Source organism: Macrobrachium nipponense, chromosome 6 (assembly GCF_015104395.2).
Source record: "Macrobrachium nipponense isolate FS-2020 chromosome 6, ASM1510439v2, whole genome shotgun sequence".
Taxonomy (NCBI): domain Eukaryota; kingdom Metazoa; phylum Arthropoda; class Malacostraca; order Decapoda; family Palaemonidae; genus Macrobrachium; species Macrobrachium nipponense.
Window position 1 is genome coordinate 45,839,217 of NC_061108.1, and position 19,654 is coordinate 45,858,870.

The 19,654-nt window shown below is 40.4% G+C and overlaps 1 protein-coding gene across 1 annotated transcript in view; it reads left to right on the forward strand.

Annotated features, from left to right (window-relative positions):
* LOC135216830 (vesicle transport protein USE1-like) overlaps window positions 1–19,654 on the forward strand; it is a 336,942-nt gene that overhangs the window by 259,903 nt on the left and 57,385 nt on the right. The window contains exon 4 of the mRNA XM_064252331.1: window positions 11,369–11,513. Coding sequence (XP_064108401.1) covers window positions 11,369–11,513 — 145 coding nt within the window. The remainder of the gene's footprint in view (window positions 1–11,368; window positions 11,514–19,654) is intronic.

Consider the following 19,654-nt stretch of genomic DNA (forward strand, 5'->3'; position numbering starts at 1 on the left):
TGACCGGATCTGTACCGATCTCGGAGGATTAGGCTGGGTCCTTGCTGTGTGTGTTCCCCCTTTTCGCAGTTCTTCCAGTAATTCCTCATCATTTATTTTATGTTTGTCCTGTTGTGTGTAGCCTGGGCCTTTGCCTCCTTTAGGGTGTCAGTTGGCCTACCGCCTTCTGCTCCCTTTAGTGGTAGGCTTGTTACAGCTCCCGAAAGGTGGTGGTTCACTGATCGGTAGTTAGGGAGGTAAGTGAGGCAGGTAGTTTCCCATTTAGTCCCACTCCTTCTTCTCCCCCTTTTTTCCAGGGCTTCCCTACAAAGTCCGCCCCCACTTGGGATAGATCGGCCTCGGTAATCCCCAAGGTCAAGGCCTGGAAGACGAGATCCCTGCCGAAGGCATCCAAACCGTCCAAGCCTTCTCCGGCAGGTTCTGCAAGGTCGTCGTCGACTCCCAAGCCGTTGACTTCCTCTGCTAAAGCTTCTCCCCCACCCAAGGGGTCGAGAGCCAAGTCCTCCAAAGCTAGGCCGGCAGAGTCCGGCTTTGACCAGGAGGCTTTTACAAACCTCATGATGAAGATGAGCGAGGTAGTGGACTCCAAGCTTGAGTCGGTGTCCACTCGACTCAGGCCTAGAGACTTCGGGTCAATCTATCTTGTCTCTGACCCAGAGGCTACAGGCCCAAGAGGAATTGGTGTCCGGATTCATCCAGTTCGGAACCACTCCGCAGTCTGTGATGGTACCAGACGCATCCAAGCTGCCGCCATTTGAGAACAGCAACCCGTGGCGGTTGGCTCTGCACGCCCCGTTCTCGGACAGCAAGCTGACAATCGAAGGTTGTGGAACCCGACCGGTAGAAAAATTTGAGTTCTTCCCGGCGGGCCTTCAGTTTCCTTTTCCAAGTTACGCTAGGCTAGCCAAAGATGCGCTAGTCAGGGTTGACAAAGAACCGAAGGAGACGGTTCTTTACCCTAGGGACCAGGCCCAGTCTGCATGGGTCCGCACCCTCACAGATTGGGACTTTGTCAACACAAAGTTGACACCCCATAAAGGATGTTTCATGATGTTTGTGGCCCCACAAGGAGTTCCGACTCTTTGTACGTCGAAGGTAGCAGAATTTACTCTGCAAGCTGCGGTAGAGGACAAACCTATGCCTCAGCTAAAAGAGACGGAGGCTACCTCCTTGCTCTTCCCCGGCGATATGGAGTTTTGGGCCAACGGTCCGGCAACGTTCACGGTGGGCAGACTCGATCCAGACTGTGCCTCCGACCAATTCAGTGAACGTTTGCCTAGAATTCCGGACCCCATGGTCAAAGCGGAATTCGAGGCAAGATGCAGGCTGAGTAGGTTGATTAACTCAGTCACCACCGCGGAGTTGACTGCTACGACATTTGCAGATGAGCCTCTATTCCGGATCCACACAAAGTCACTATTACAGGCCTTCCAATCAGACCTGTATGACTTTATAATGCTTCCATAAGACACGAACCAAACAGGCTCATAAAGGCTTCGATCTGGGATGCCAACCTCTTCCCTGAGGACGTGGTTAACAACGTCCTCTGCAAGGCAGCTAGAGCTAACCAGAACCTTCGTGTCCGTTGGGGGCTTCCCTTCAAAAGGAAGTTTTAGGCCTCCGACCACAATCCAAAGCTAGGAAGAGGCCGAGGAAATACCAGCCCTTCCATTCCTCTCATCCTCAGACAGTTGTTCAAGCGGTTCCTGTCTCCCAGATCGGCAAGCCTTCGACATCCAAGGCACAGCCACAGCAACAGTTTGTCCTGGTGCAGAGTCCTCCGACTCAGCAACCTTCGACTTCAACTGCCTTAGTAACCTCCCCAGCCCTCAACGCCTCCTTTGAGTCACAAGGAGCATTTCGTGGCTACAACAGACATGCAAGGAGTAGCAGAGCCAGAGGTGCCTTCCGACAGAGAGCTGGCTCTAGAGGCAGAGGCTTCAGAGGAGGCAGAGGAGGTAAGACCTCAACCAACCAGTGAGACTCCGCAGGTGGGCGGGAGACTGTATCTCTTTCGGGACCATTGGACCTTCAGTTCATGGGCCCACAGTATTGTATCAAAAGGTCTGGGGTGGAAATGGGAGAAAGGGCCTCCTCCACCAGTCAGTTTTCACCAGACTCCAATGACAGACCTACTAGATTATGCCAAAGATTCCCTTCAAAAGAAGGCAATAAAGAAAGTCAATCGCCTGAAGTTTCAAGGACGTCTGTTCATTGTACCAAAAAAGGACTCGGACAAACGAAGAGTGATTCTGGACCTGTCCCGTCTCAACTCATACATTCAATGCGGCAAGTTCCGCATGCTGACCATCTCGCAGGTGCAGACCTTACTTCCCCGTGGGGTCGTCACCACCTCTATAGATCTTACAGAAGCTTACTATCATGTACTGATAGCAAGAAACTTCTCCCCTTACCTAGGCTTCAAACTAGGAAAACAAGCTTACTCATTCAGAGTCATGCCATTAGGGCTCAACATAGTACCCAGAATATTCACCAAACTAGGAGAGACAGTAGTCCAAGAACTAAGAGCTCAAGGGGTAATGTTAGTAGCTTACCTAGACAACTGGCTCATTTGGGCAACCAACAACGAGGAGTGTCGCAAAGCAACAGCCAAAGTAATAGAATTCCTAGAGTATCTGGGTTTCCAGATAAACAAGGAAAAGTCCCGTCTCATTCTGGCGTCCCACTTTTCAATGGTTGGGAATCCAATGGGACCTAAGCTCACACAAGCTATCACTCCCATCAAAGAAGTGCAGAGAGATAGCGAAGGCTACGAGACAGTTCCTCAAAAACAAAAAGGCTTTTCGTCGTACCCAAGAGAGAGTTTTGGGTTCTTTTCAGTATACCTCAATAACAGACGTGCTATTGAAAGCCAGGCTGAAGGATATCAATCGAGTCTGGCGGAAAAGAGCCAACAACAAATTCAGAAACAAGATCTCTTTGATTCCGCCGATATTGAAGAAAAGACTCCGTCCGTGGACGGAAGTCCGGAGTCTCTCCAAGTCAGTGCCACTGCAATTTCCCCCACTGTCTCTGATAGTCTACAGGGACGCCTCTCTGAGTGGTTGGGGGGCTACTCCCAATACAAGAAGGTTCAAGGAACATGGTCGAATACATTCCGCCAGTTCCACCAACGTCCTAGAAGCAATGGCCATTTTTCTGACCTTAAAACGTCTAAATCCGGCCAAGAACAATCATGTAAGATTAGTCTCGGACAGTGCAGTGATAGTTCATTGCATAAACAGAGGAGGCTCCAAGTTGAGCAAAGTAAATCATGTAATGATTGCAATTTTTTCATTAGCAACGAAAAATTATTGGCACCTGTCAGCTACTCACCTGGCAGGAGTACGGAATGTCATTGCAGACTCACAATCCAGAACAAACTTCGCTGGAGTTGGAGTGGTCCTTGGACATGAAGTCATTCTGTTGGATTTGCAATCAAATCCTGGGCCTTCAGGTAGACCTGTTAGCCACAGAGTCCAATCACAAGCTCCCGTGTTACGTGGCTCCCAATCTGGACCTTCTAGCTCCCACCACAGATGCGATGTCCATAGACTGGAACAGTTGGCAGAAAATTTACTTATTTCCGCCAGTAAACCTCCTGATGAAAGTCCTGCACAAACTCAGATCTTTCACAGGACAGGTAGCATTGGTTGCACCCAACTGGCTGAAGAGCAATTGGTTTCCTCTTCTACTAGAGTTGAATCTCCGTCCCAGACGGATTCCCTGTCCAGAACTGACTCAAATAGTAAAAACTTTATGGACTTCTTGAAGTTCTCGGCTCAGAAGGATGCTAGTGTTGATCCACTAAACATCCTGTTTGTAGAATCAGATAAAAGAGAATCAACACTCAGACAGTATGATTCTGCAGTAGAGAAATTGGCCATCTTTGTAAAAGAATCAGATACCCAAAATATGACTATGAATCTGGCAATTTCGTTCTTTAGAACCCTGTTTGAAAAAGGTCTAGCTGCTAGTACCATTACTACAACTAAATCTGCCTTAAGGAAGATTTTTCAGCTTGCCTTTAATATTGATTTGACAGATTCGTACTTCTCATCTATCCCTCGAGCATGTGCTCGTCTGAGACCAGTGGACCGCCCCCACACGGTCTCCTGGTTTTTAAACGATGTACTCAAGTTGGCTTCAGACACTGATAATGATTCATGGTTATATCTAACCCTTCTCAGGAAAACATTTTTCTTAATGAGTCTGGCTTCAGGCGCCAGAATATCTGAACTGTCGGCTCTCTCTAGAGACCCAAATCACATTGATTTCCTCCCGTCGGGTGAAGTTCTACTATCCCCAGATCGGACATTCTTAGCCAAGAATGAAGACCCACAAAACAGGTGGGCTCCATGGAAGATTGTACCTCTCACACAGGACTCATCATTGTGTCCTATTGTCACTTTAAAATCTTTTCTGGGCAGAACTTCTGAAAAGTCTTCAGGTCCTCTTTTTATTAGAGAGAAAGGCGGAACCATTTCCTTAAAAGGAATTAGGCAATAAATCCTTTATTCTATTAAACAAGCCAATCCGGATTCATTCCTCCACGTCCATGATATCCGGGCAGTGGCTACCTCAATTAACTATTTTCACAATATGAACTTCGAGGATCTTAAAAAATATATGGATTGGAAATCTCCGGCAGTATTTAGGCACCACTATCTGAAGAATTTAGAGGCCCTTAAATATTCAGCAGTGGCTGCAGGGAGCATCATCTCCCCTGATACGGCCTAGTCTTATAACTCTATTTCCTATTCCTTTATTCTGCTATAAAATTGTTTCCCTTGATACTCACTCTTTCCTACCTTCCTCGCTCGTAATCCCCACCTGTCTCCCTTAGGTTCCGGGCTGGTTTGCTTATCAATCCACTGCCGGACATGTACATAGTTTATATTTGTCATTTTTGTCTTCCTTACCTGTTGTTTTTCCCAGAATAGTATGGGTCTGGTCATATTTGTTCCTCCTTTTGTTACCATTGTATCTTGTTTCTTTACATTGGTTAATAAAGCTTGATTTTAAGAGAACATTTTATTTTTATTTTTCCTTGTAGCTTTTGAATTTTGTATTTTCCAAGCTTGTATGGCCAATTCTCTGATACTATTTCACCGGCTGACTCAGGTCGAGCCCAGAAAGGGATTTTGACAAAGGAAAAATCTATTTCTGGGGGAAGACCTGTGTCGCCTGGTGAACCCATCCCTCTCTTTTCCTGGTCCCCACCCTTTAGCCGGCCCAAGCTTGGGTGCGTAATCCTGTAGCATACAGGAGGAGGAGACTACATCTTTCGAGCAGAACTCGGCAGAGTATTTTCTTCTCTCTCAGAGCAGAATCTACATTTGGGACAATACTCCAAAACATTAGAACTTCCCTCATCTACTCCTCCAATGGAGATGAATAGTCTTTCCATGGGAAAGATGTGACTAATATTGGGCATAAGAGAGATGTGACTAATATTGGACAGGAAGTGGACTTAGCCACTTCAGCTGCCTTTCTGAATCTGGAACGGTGGACAAAGTTGTCTGCTTTACATGAGAGGGATACCTCAGATATATTAATTCAGGGGTTCTGATGCTGCACACCTGATGCAAGATTTTTCTTCCAATTTTTCATAAATTCAGTAGCCAAATCTGTGGCGCTGATGATCCATAGGAAGTCAGTGCACTAAGGAAAGGAAAAAAGGTGCCAAAAGGCAGCAAATCTCTGCTATAAATATTGGTGATGTTCCATAAATTCCCAGCCAGACTTGTCTCCAGAGGAAGGCATTAATCCCTCAAGAAGGGGGAGGAAGTGACTGTAGCTAATTTTAGATTCAGTTTGAGACTTCAAAGAGTCATGTTAGCTATATTATTTATTCCTTTTCTTTCTTTTCTTGAGATACACTCAACTGTGCTCTGCTAATGCATTTGTTGAAACTTGGTTGACTTTTACAAGTTGAATTTTATTTCCAGTATGAAAAATTATGTTTCACCATACCTTCATATTTTTTAAAGAAGTGCAAATGGTATGGATAACATAATGTTCTCATCAAGTCCAGACCTAGTAAACAATAAAAATACAATTTAGAAAAAGTATGGCCTAGACTAGGTTGAGGCAATAGTTCCACCTCTTGATAGATAAAAAATTACTAAAAGGTGGAACACGAGAGGGAGAGGAGTTGTCTGTTTTAGTCTAGTGGAATCTTGGAGGAATAGTGGGAGGAGACGCCCTGCATGAGTCAGACCGTTCAGTGAAGTGAAGCCAGTTTACCACGTGGCAGCCACGCCCAGGACTGGCAAAAGAGAGACCACACCATAAGGATTAATAGAAACGCTTCAGTTACTTTTCCCATCTTTTATTTTCATAATGCGTCTTTTCATGGGATAAATGGGAGCGAAAAGTGCTAGACATTTTATCATTGTTTTAAAGAACATAGTTAATTATTTTATCATACATAATACCTTACTTTATTACTCAGAAATACAATACAAATTTTTCATAATCTTATATACATATAACCTATTACTGGCACAAATTTAAAGCTATTCTCTTTATGTCTGCTAATTCCTTAGACCTTACTGTTTGTTATCGCCTACTATTAGGAATTATTGACCACTAAAATGAATTAGCTTAGTATATATCTGGCAACTCTTTCCTGCGACCTGCGATTGAAGTTTAGCAGTAATCTGCTTACCAGCATAATTATATCTCACTTGCAAATATTTTTCAGTTATTGCTTTAACAATAAGTGCAAGTGATTGTCCAATGGTTGAGTATCATACATGTGATAATCGAACTCTGAAAATATTGTTTTGCCTCTGTTAGCTGCCAATACTGAACTAACTAATTTATGGAAGTTAACTCTCCCCAGTGTTTTGTTGCAGGACAACATTTCTCTCATATTTTGTTCACATGTATTGCATATATCAATAACATCATTTGATGGATACACCAATTTTCCTTTGGTTTTTAATTTGACGATGGTGTGACGAAAATTAGCGTCTATTAACATTAATGCATCAATGCAGACTTCACACTGTAAAGACTTTTTTAACTTAAAAACAACAAAGTCTGCAATATAAGCTACTTTATTTGAACATTTTGACAAGTGGTAATGGTTTGGAATATAATCATAATCATCTTCCTTGTCATCTGAATATGCTTCTTGAACATCTAAAATTCGATGTCTTGAAGCAGAAGCATATATATATTCCTTATGCTGCTTGAACCAGTTAATATGGGCACCGACTCTAATGGCAAGCAGTTGCCACAAATGGTATCCATTAAGTCATTATGTACAAGTAGCCTCTTGTAAGTAGCAGAGAATTGTCTCGCTGTTGGATTATCATTATGGCCTCCCATACTTCTTACTTGACCAAAGAATAGTTCAATACGATCCTGACTGAATTTGTAGGTCATCAAAAATTGTAAAGGCCCATCATCTGATGCAATACAATTTTCGCACAGAATCTGAAGACTCCGTATGGAATAGAGAAAGCCAATGAAACCAGTTTTTCTATTTGATTTTAAGATGTCTTTACCATTCTGAAGTCTCAAAGATCTGATATAAGTTTCTGCTTTTATTAGAAAATCTTTAATATCACTTGCATTATTCTTCTGAATTGGGCTTTTAAATCCTTTGGCATTTAGATTTTGAGAATTAAATATGTCAAATGGGATTTTAGGATCCCTGATCTTGTTCATCCTTGCAGTACAGCCATAAGCAGCACAAGATACTGGCATTGTGTATAAATAAGGTTAACACACTGGAAGATGTCACAACTAGTGCTTCAATTAACCCTTTACTGCCGACTGGACGTATTTTACGTCGACATTTTTTGTCTCTCGTGTGCCGACTGGACGTATTTTACGTCGACTTACAAAAGTTTTTTTTTTAAATTCACGGAAAAATACTTATAGGCCTACCAGCCTAAAACTTTTGAATCACGCGCCTTGGGGGATGCTGGGAGTTCACGGATCAAGGTGTTGTTTTGTTTACAATCATTACCCAGGCGCGCAAGCGTGAATTTCTTTCTTGCCGCACTAAAAAGTATCTGTGACACATCTCGGAAATTATTTCGTCACTTTGACATAATTTTTGTACCATTGTAATTAGCCGTTACATGAAGTATTATATAGGAAAATGTGTGCATTTTTATGTAGAATACAACAATAAAATACTCATGATTGTAGCTTTTATCAGTTTTGAGATATTTTCATATAAATAACGATAATTGCCAAAATTTCAACCTTTGGTCAACTTTGACTCTACCGAAATGGTCGAAAAACGCAATTGTAAGCTAAAACTCTTATATTTTAGTAATATTCAATCATTTACCTTAATTTTGCAACTAATTGGAAGTCTCTAGCACAATATTTCGATTTATGGTGAATTTATGAAAAAACTTTTTCCTTACGTCCGCGTGGTAACTCTTCCGAAAAAAATCATACATGCGATTGTGGTAATGTTTGCACCATTTTAAAATGAGCCGTTATACAAAGTTTTATATATGGAAATGTGCGCAATTTCATGCACAATACAACTAAAATCAACCCATGGTTGTAGCTTTTATCAGTTGTGAGATATTTTCATATAAATAACGATAATTGCCAAAATTTCAACCTTCGGTCAACTTTGACTCTACCGAAATGGTAAAAAAACGCAATTGTAAGCTAAAACGCTTATATTCTAGTAATATTCAAGCATTTACCTTCATTTTGCAAAAAAATGAAATTCTCTAGCACAATATTTCGATTTATGGTGAATTTATGAAAAAAATAAAATTTTCTTTACGTCCGCGCGGTAACTCTTCCGAAAAAATCATACGTGCGATTGTGGTAATGTTTGCACCATTTTAAATTAGCCGTTACATAAAGTTTTATATATGAAAATGTGCGCAATTTCATGTAGAATACAACAATAAATAATTGAAGGTTGTAGCGTTTCTCATTTTTGAAATATTTGCATATAAATCACGATAAATAGAAAAAAAACCACGTTCGGTCAACTTTGACTCTACCGAAATGGTCGAAAAACGCAATTGTAAGCTAAACTCTTACGTCTAGTAATATTCAGTCATTTATCTTCATCTTGAAACAAATTCGAAGTCTCTAGCAAAATATTTAGATTTATGGTGAATTAAAAAAAAAAAATCTTTCCTTCCCTCAGTGCGCGGATTCTCCGCCACAAATCTCCGAAATGCGTACGTCCCATTCTCGGAATATTTGCTCCGTTTCATATTAGGCATTTCATAGAGTTTTATATATGAAAATGTGCGCAATTCCATGTAGAATAAAACGAAAAATATTTGAAGGTTGTAGCTTTTCTTATTTCCGAAATAATTGCATATAAAAAATATATATATAAAAAAATTCGACATTCGGTCAACTTTAACTCGTCAGATATGGTCGAAAACTGCAATTGTAAGCTAATACTCTTACAGTATAGTAATATTCAATCATTTGTCTTTATTTTGAAAGAAATTGGAAGTCTCTAGGACAATATTTAGATTTATGGTGAATTTTTGAAAAAAATATTTGTTTACGTCCACGCGTTACGAATTCATGCATTATTTTGTGATAATATTTTCTCTGTGTTGCTTTTATCGTTTTACAATGTGTTATATACCAAAATGATCACAATTTAGTGTATATTACAAAAAAAAAGTAACTTTTTACCTTTAACCGTTTCGCGCACAGTGCGATTTGAATACAATTATATATGAAATTTCATTTTTGCGCTATCATATACCGCATTATTTATATATGATAATGATAATTTTTTTTAATTTCTGATGGTTGCATACTAAACTTCAGCCAATGACAAAAAAAGGAGCCAAAACTGAACTCTTAATCTTGAAAACTAAGCACGCTGTGATTTTTTGAAAAAAATATTTTTTCTGCTTCCGCGCTCACTCTGAAACATCTCCGGCACACGGGAGACAATTTTATTTTACCGCTTCGGCGTTTAATGGCTAAACTAAAAACAATTGAGTGACACCTTAGTCATTGCGAGGTCGTGCACCTATGGTCGACCCCTTCAACGGTCGACCCCTTCAACGGTCGGCCTAGGGATTAAGTTGCCAGTCCCAATATGGCAGCCAGCGACCTGAGTGGTTTCACTTATCCCGCAGCAAGGTGTCTCCTCCCATTATTCCTCCAAGAGTGGAATGGTATAGCAAAAATAATTCTTTTATAAAAAAGAGTGAGAAAAAATGTAAACAGGAAATTGAACAAATTATGTTGCAGAAATTATATCACTTTCTGATATTTAAGCATTTACGTACACTATCAACAACTAATTTAAAGTTACTAGATAAAAAGTAACTACTGAGTTTACAAAAGGGGGGATCAAAGCCTTAAACAAGAATTTTGCCAAACAAGACATTATGCGAGGTTGTCAGATACTACCATAGTGATATTTGAAGCATTGATAAAATATTCTATGAAGTCTTACTTGCATGATCAACATACATATTTTATTGACAATATATTGAAGGTTCCCAGTAGACAGTGCCTTGCAGAGTCAGTATGTATTGGTGTTTTGTAGAAAGTAGGTTGAATTCTAGGTTGTTGTGAAAGTGTCAGTCATGTAGTGGTACATTGTAGGAAAAGATGAAGCAGTAAGATAGTTATTTTAAGGATTAGAGTTTTAAACTTTCAATATGTTTGTCTTGAACCAGTGCTTATGTTTCCAAAATGTAAAAAAGGGAATGATGGAATTAATAGTAAAAAATATAATCAAAACAAAATGCAGGTATATTGATTCTTTTGAAAATTTTCTGAAAGAATTATGCTCAATTATGGCCTAGACGTAAAAAAGTTATTAGGTTTATAATGAAGTAAGGACTATCTGTTTCACAAATTCCTTTATCTCTACCAGTGAAATCCGTGTATCACACAAAGACACTAGCAATATGGGTATTTCATCGACATCATTATAGTCTTCTTCCTGAGTTTTCATTACCATTTATAGTTTTTTAAATGTTATTGAAACTGTGTCCACACATTGGTAAAAGCATTCTTTTCTATAAAGAATTGGTTTGAACCCTGGGATATGGAAACTTCATGTTATGTAAGCATTAAGACCCTAGAATTTTTATATTTATTTTTCATTTACTATACTTCCCTTTTTAGCGTCACATGAGTGCAATGAATCCATTTCCTTCATGATGGGATTTTCATAAGTTAATATCAATTAAAAATAATTCTGACATGAGATTAATACAGAACCAAATAACTACTATATTATGTTAGGCAACCTTTCATGCCAATGAAAAATTTTATACAGTGCTATTCATTATACATAAAAATGTATAACCAGGAATTTTCAAGTGTTATATAAAATGTTAAGCATACATACATATTAATTGTTCTTCTTTCTTAATAGGCAAAAGTGATTGATTCTGGCACAGCCACTCAAATGATTCCTCATGGTCCAGCAACTACTAGTGATCACACTGTGACTCAACAGATTCATCACCGTGCTCAAGTAAAAACTACAAACAGGTTACGGCAAGATTTGCTGGGCTTAGGTAAGGATTTATTAATTTAACTTAGAGCTGAAAGATCTCAGAATGGTTTGTAAAGCATTAGCATACTGTAGAAATCCTTCTCCATCAATGGTTTCACTATTTGCACTTCACTCCCAATTTAGAAAATACCTTCATGATTTGCAATTGTAGAAAAATGGAAAAAATCTTACAGAAACTGGTAAATAATGCAGTAAAGTATAGTCGTAAATAACTTTTAAAACTCTTATACTTAGTTATATTTACATATACACACAGGTCGACCATCGCTAATCCGGCAGTGATTAATCTGGTTCCATCAATAATCTGGCTCTAATTTCAGCTAGTGCAATTTAAAATTTCCCAGTTCACCACTAGTTTGTTGGTGATATTTGTGTGCGTACATACATATCCTGTGTGCACGCTTGCTTTTATCTTTGGGTTGTAAAAAAATAAGAAAAAGGTATAAATAAGAATAGGGTAAAATATATGTAAATAAGAAAATCGTAAGCAATACAACACAAAACCAAATATGCTGTAGCAAGTTGTTCGATTGCAGTTATCGTTTGGGTTTTGAAAATTAAAAAAATGAGAAAATGCAGTAAAAATATAGATAAGAAGATCTTAAAATGTATAATATAAAAAAATTCAAAGATGATGAAGATGGGAATCCTGATAGCTCTTCACGTTGGAAGTGGCATTGATGAACTTTCTTGTGTAAGTCAACAGAATTACCAGTACCATTTAATATTGCCTGTGCTGCTGTAAAATTTAACTTGATTTTTCTACCAAAAATAAATTAAATTTGCTCAATAGATGAAGACTATTTTTATTTTTACTTTAATTTATTTAACAAGCAGATAGGACTACTGAGGAAAAAAGGTTACCTTAATGTTTTCTTGGCTATCAAAAATACAGATTGCGTGATACATGAGATATTTTACGATGAAATCATGTTTAGGGGACAAAATATTAAGGGTCGCATGGTAACTTAAGATTGAATAATACTCAGGTATGTAGGTATGTATATATGGCTTATTTCATTTGCTTGACTTATTTTACCTCATCATGGAAGCTGGGGTTGTGTAAAATACCTTGTGTTTACAATCTTGAGTACAGGCAGTCCCCGGGTTATGGTGGGTTTGGCTTATGACGTTCTGAGGTTAAGGAGCTTTCCAATTATATTTATCACAAATTATTTCCAGGGTTACGACACCTACAACGCTGATCTGGTAGATGAAATATGACACCAAAAATGCAAAATAATCAATATTAGAAGGTTTTTTGATTAAAAATGCAATAAGAATGCAGTTTACATAGTTTTCAATGCACCTAAAGCATTAAAACTAAGGTTTTCTTAGGATTTTTGACAATGTTCCGGCTTACAACGATTTTCGGCTTACAATGAGTCTCAAGAACGGAACCCCTGTCGTAACCCGGGGACTGCCTGTACATGCTATGGCATTTCTCAGTGATGGCTGCCCAAATTAAATTCATTTTAAGAACACTACTAAAAAGTAGTTGATTTTCTGTTTTATTGGAATTAATGATTTCCTTTTTCTTCTTTGTCTTTTTCACCGTAGGAGGCTAATGCCATCAATGCAATTCATGCAGTGCACTGTAGGCATTACGTCAGGTTCTTTGGGGCGTGCCTTTGCCCCTTAGTGGCAACCCCTTTCGTTCCTTTTACTGTACCTTCTTTCATATTTGCATTCTTCCATCTTATTTTCCAGTCTCTCCTAACAATTGAATCATAGTGCAACTGGGAGGTTTTTCCTACTGTTACACCTTTCAAACCCTTTACTGTCAATTTCCATTTCAGCATTGAATGGCATAGGTCCCAGTGATTGGCCTTTGGTCTAAATTCTGGGTAAATTTTTAGAAAGAGGAACCAGCCCAAAATGACATGAAAATATGTTTTTCTAGGTGGTTTTGATGTGTTTTGCACGAATATCACCTTCATTTCCCTCAGAAATGAACGGTTTTAGACTTTACTCTATAACAAAGGGAAACGAAACTGGTTTGGACGTGTGTTTTTAATGATTCTTGGCAAGCTCGTGTGTTCTGGCAAGATAGAATGGTTTAAATTATTGTTTGGACGTGTTTTAACCCAACCTAACCTAACCTAACCTAACCTACCCTAACCTAACCTAACCTAACCTAACCTAACCTAACCTACCCTACCCTAACCTAACCTAACCTAACACAACTGCGTTACACGGCGTCAACGCAATATGCAAACAACCCGAAAAATGGTTAAAAGCCTAACCTGAAATAGTTACAACCTAAACCTAAGCTTATATTTACCTTAAAAAGCAGGCCCTGGTTGGTCGATATCGCTGTCCGAAGATGAATTATCGGTTTCGGCCCGTGGTTGTTGTCGGTCACTATGAGGTACATATAATTTCCCAGCTTCAATAAAAAAGTTGTGATGCAACTGACCCTGTTCTTTATTGAAATTGTCTATAAACAAATATCTTGCTAAATATTGTTCGAGATATTGTTTTCGGTTACCAGGACGTCTCGACCACTCTTTTATATCACGCCAAAGGCGTTCAATGTTTTGCGTGTGCACACTACTATTGTCTCTGTCGACAAATTGTTCGCTGTGATTGATCACTCTGTGCGTGTATCCATCTTTGCGATACGCTGCCCACCCATCACTAATCACAACAGAATTAGGTAAAATAAATTGTTTAATAAGTGGAATAAGCGTCTCTGCACTTCTGTCTTGGCCTTCTTTGTTAAGAGGAATAAAGAATTTTTTCTAAGAGATTCGCTCTATTCCCCCAAACAACCACACTTGGGTAAGCTATCGACCACGATTGTATTTGCGATGTACGAAGAGCGTTTCGTCGATTTCCACAATGACGTCACGACCACCAATTTGCGGTTGGTTGGAAAACCATTGTTCTGTGACTTCGGAACAAAACGATCGCCAATCTACGCTTGTTCTACTTGACCACTTTAGGCACCGTATAATAGTGATATGATCAAAAGATTTTCATAACCAGTGGTTTACAAACAAAGCAACTGCCCAGGGTTTCACATGAACACTGTCTAAAAATGTCCCCTTAAAAAGGCTAACCGAATACGAACACTTTCTACTTCCCTTTTGCTTATTAAGCTTCCTTCGACGGCCACATGAAAATTTATGCCTTGTTTCACTATATGTACAAGTTATATCACAGTGAGGACAAGTTACTGCTGTAGGTAAAACACCATGTGCCTGCAAAAATGTGATGATTTCGGAATCTTGCAAGTGATATCGTCCTATAAATTCAAAATAGTCTATATCACAACCACGACAAGTTATCTGAACGACAGCCATGCTTAGTACTGATGAGTTAGCCTAGAATAATGCCTGAAGCGCCATGGTGGCAGGAATATTTAAATATAATTGGCTTTCGTTTGTTTAAAATGAGCCAATTATTTCAAAGTATCAAGTCACATGGTGCGTAAATAAGCCACGTGGGGCAATCAAACGAAGTGTATAGGTGGAACAAAAAGAGGGGGCGGAGCTATGAAGTCATTTTTTGGAGGGAGTCAAAGGGTGAACATCTCTCTTTAATAGCCACTCGCCTTAGTAAAAAACAGTCCTCATTTTTTGTAAACGTAACAAAAATCGATTACTTATGTTCTATTCATCTCCGGGCATAACTAATGGTATATTCCTAATCAGAAAAGTGCGATTTATGCAATTCAGAAATATTTATAGGTCCCTAAGCTGGTTCCTCTTTCTAAAATAATACCAAATTCTGTATTGAGTTCAGTTCAGTTCTTGTCTTCTTTTGTTTTTGTTTTTTTGTTTTGTGTTTGATGTTTTTCATTAGTACAAGTCACAGTAAAGTAATGTAGATATCCTTTGATGAAAAGTGGAAAAAATTATAGTCATAAAATCAAGCTCTGGCAAGTCAGGCATTTACCCAGCACTCTTCACCCATCCAACATTGTTTCCTCACCCCTTCCCAGCCAGGGAACCTGTTGGCTGTTCCCCAGCTCCACCCACCCTCCAAAACAACCTTTTCTCGGAGTGAGTTCCTCTGCACAGCCTTACTACCCCTCCTCTCACATTGCGCCTAGTCATCCAACCCCCACCCCTCTCATTTTAAACTCCTCAAGACCTTCCCGGCACACCCCCAAAATCCTTTCTCATTCTGTTTGTTAGTGTGAGCATTGTTACCAAAATTTTCTTAGACTGCACAGTAGTGCCAACCAACAAAGAGTGGGTTTTTAAATTTTTTATTTTTATGTACAATATAAATGTTATTCTTGGTTCCTAGGTTCCTGTTCTGGGTGTGTCAGATATATCAAGTTCCAGATAAGGGAGGTCCAGATAATTGAAGGATTTACTGTATTGTATTTCAAAGTAGAGTGAAACTTTGGACTTTAACAGACTAATGGGGGAGAGGAGGGTGCTTGTTAAAGTAAAACATTATTTTTTCATGCCCTAAGGTATGTTTATTGGTAGGCTAGCCTCGCCCTAGATGTGATAATCACTGACATACATGAAAAGATTCATGTTATGAAATTTAATAAAACTCAAAATATTGGCGATCAAACTGATGCTACTCTTGTCTTACTCCCAGATTTTTTTAAAGTCTTTTGTTATTATTTACTATCTTGTTTTAGCTCAAATGAGCCATGTAACTACATACTAAAATCAGCAGAGAAATGAGTACACTATGACATCTTACACACTTGGCCAATCACAGTTTCATTTTTTGACACCTCAGAAACTTTTGCCAATGGCGCAGGTGTTCAAAAATTTTCTCAGCGCAAGAATACATTATCCTACCAATGCAGCGCTGCACAGCACTATTTCAATTTTCAGTGCCTTCTTAGACATGGAGGCAGTAGCCAGTAAGCACTTCTTATGAGCAGCATGTACAGGATAATATTCCAGATCCTGTAAACGAAATTCCAGCATCTTGTAATGACTTATTTAAGTTATGTGATTTTTGTCTAGTGTATTCTGGAAATACACAAAAACTAGTGGATTTGTGCCAGAGATGTAGTGCCCTTAAGGGGGGCAAAGTTCCCCCACTAATCCTAAGTAGGGGTACGGCGCCCTAGGTTAAGTTTAGGTAGTGCCTTGTAGATCACTTTTCTCGTGCTCCCCCCCATCCAAAAACCCCAGTTCCCACTGGGGTCCCCTATAATTGTAGTAGTAGGTTTAGGGTTAGATTGTATGTGTAAGAGTAAGTGATAATTTCTTGTTTTTAAAGAGTTTCCTCATGTTTCTATGCATTCTGCAACATCAATGTGGTGGTTTCTTGCCATTTTTTGTCATGAAACCTTAAAAAACTGGTGCGGCTCTCTCCTAAACATTTACCCATTTTAGAACAACTTAATCATACGAACGATGATTATCGTGGATTATCGTATTGTCAGGAGTTTGTGGCTGGCGATAAGACTTGAACAAAACAATGTTTCCCTTTTAGGCTAGGTTTATAAGAAAACATATAGAATCAGGCTTTATTATTTCATTTAGTTTGAGTTTCTAAGGATATGTACAGGAAATAAAACAGCATTTGTAATAACATCATCTTTAAATAACCAATTTTTCGTTAGATACCTGTTATTGCAAAACCTAGCCTACACACCAATGGTTTGTAATTTAACAGTTGTCTTAGGTTATACTACCCTTGGCCAGATTTTATCCATTGGTTCTGGGTCCGTTAAGGCGAGGTTTTACTGCAATTTGAAAAATGCTCTCCTATGGTTGGCAATGCTGCGCTGCTCGGGAAAATGTTGGTAACACTGCTTATACTCATGAAGAGACTGAGAAAGGGTTTAAGGTGAGTGGAGAGGCCAGGAGAAGTTTCCAAGGTGTGGTGGGGGTCAGATGGCTGAGTCCCAATTGGAGAGGAGGAGCAGTAATGCTAAATCTTGAATGTTGCATCATTCTGAATGTTATTTTCTTCTTTATACCTTTCTAACATCCAAAGTAATTCTTATCTTGGTGCCCAATGCGTTGGGAGGTTGGAGACCTGTGATCGACTTATCCACCTTGAATCACTTCATCAGGAAGACATGGTTAAAGATGGAGACCCCGTGTTCAGTGTTGGCAGCTGTGAGGGAGGGTGACTTCGTGCTGTCGTTAGACTTAAGGGACGAATACTTCCAGATTCCTATTCATCCAACATCCAGGAGGTTCCTTCGCTTCTCTCTTGGGGACAATGTCTTCGAGTTTAAAGTTCTTTGTTTCGGGCTGACAACAGCCCCTCAAGTGTCCACAAGGGTCTTCTCTCTTGTATCAAGTTGGGCCCATGCTCAGGGGATCCGTTTGCTGAGGTACCTCGACGATTGGTTGGTCTTTGCAGTTTCCAGGGAAAAGCTGCTGCAGGACAGGGATAGTCTACTTCAGTTCTGTCTGGAACTGGGCATCGTAGTCAACCAGGAAAAGTCAAACCTCATACCCAACCAAAGGATTCTCTACCTGGGGATTGTCATTGATACGACAGTTGCAAGAGTTTTTCCGTCGGATCAAAGATTGAAGAAGTTGCGAGTGGTGGCGCGCGACATCCTGTCAGAACCACATCAGTCAGCTCATCAGTGGCAGGTTCTTCTGGGAGTTTTGTCTTCCTTGGAGAAGCTGGTCCCTCATTGGCGTCTTCATCTACAATGGAGACGGGGAATTCTGGTCTCCGACAGGGAACTCATCCCTGTTAAAGGTTCCTCTGTCTCTGGAAGTGAGAGAAGACCTTCGTTGGTGGTTGGACGACTGAAATCTTTTGAAGTCCCTCTGCATTCTCTTCCACCAGACTTCCTTCTGTTTTCAGAAGCCTCCCTCGCAGGTTGGGGGCCTCATTTAGGTGCCCTCATTGCCTTAGGCATTTAGAGTTTGGAGGACAAACAGCAACTTATCAACGCCTTGGAGTTGAAGGCAGCCTTCGTGGGTCTGAAGGAGTTTTGGGAGAAGATAAAGGGTCATTTTGTCGTTCTCATGTTGGACAACACCACGGTGGTCGCCTATGTGAACAAGCAGGGAGGCCTGGTTTCTCGTCAACTTCACGCCTTGACCATCAAGGTTCACCAGTGGACGGTCAGCAATTCGGTAGAGCTCTCAGCCAGGTATATCCCAGGCAAATGGAATGTCGTCGCAGACAAACTCAGTCGTCGGGATCAGATCCTAGGCACAGAGTGGTCCCTTCATCAAGTGGTAGCAGACAAACTCTTCCAGGTTTGGGGGAGATCCATGCTGGACCTTTTAGCGACTTGGTTCAACAGGAAACTGGAGATATTCTGTTCAGTGGTTCCAGATCCTTTAGTGCTAGTGGAGGACGCATTCCAACATCCCTGGGACAACCTGGAGGTGTATGCCTTCCCTCCGTTTTGTTTGATCTGTCAAGTTCTGAACAGGCTGATGAGTTCACAGGGTCTCTGGATGACTTCGGTAGCCCCTCTGTGGCCCAAGACTGAATGGTTTCCAGATCTGCTGTCGTTGTTGTCAGAGGTTCCAAGGGAAATTCCCCCTTGGTGGCATTTCCTGTGTCAGCCGCATGTGGAAAGGTTCCACCAGCCAGTGGAATCCCTGTCTCTTCACGGTTGGAGGATCAAGTATCTCCTCCGAGTGAGAGGCTTTTCACAAAGAACAGCAGGGTATATGTCCAGCGGTCTCAGAAAGTCGACATTTGCAGTTTACCAAGGTAAATGGGTGATCTACTGTGATTGGTGTCGTAAACAGGGTTTTTCTCCACTTGCAACCTCTATTCAGTGAATAGCAGACTTTTTAACCTTCCTCAGAGACGAGAAACGTTTGTCCGTTTCTGCCATTAGAGGCTACAAGGCGGCCTTGGGTTTAGTGTTGGGCCTTAGAGGTATCGACATCTCCTCTTCCTGGGAACTTTCCTTGTTAGTTAAGGGGTTTGAGCAATCGAGTTCTCCTAGGGAGTTCAAGCCTCTGACGTGGGATGTTTCCTTGATTCTCAAGAGCTTCACTAAGGGTCCATATGAGCCTTTGCGTCGCTCATCTGACAGGAACTTGACGCTCAAGACATTTTTCCTCCTGGCCTTGGCATCTTCGAAGAGGGTAGGTGAGCTCCACGGTCCAAGCTATGATGTAAAGCACACCAGGGGTTGGGGGTCAGTGTCCTTCAAATTTGTCCCGGAATTCGTGGCCAATACCCAAAATCCCTCTGTGCACGATGAAAGGTTCACTT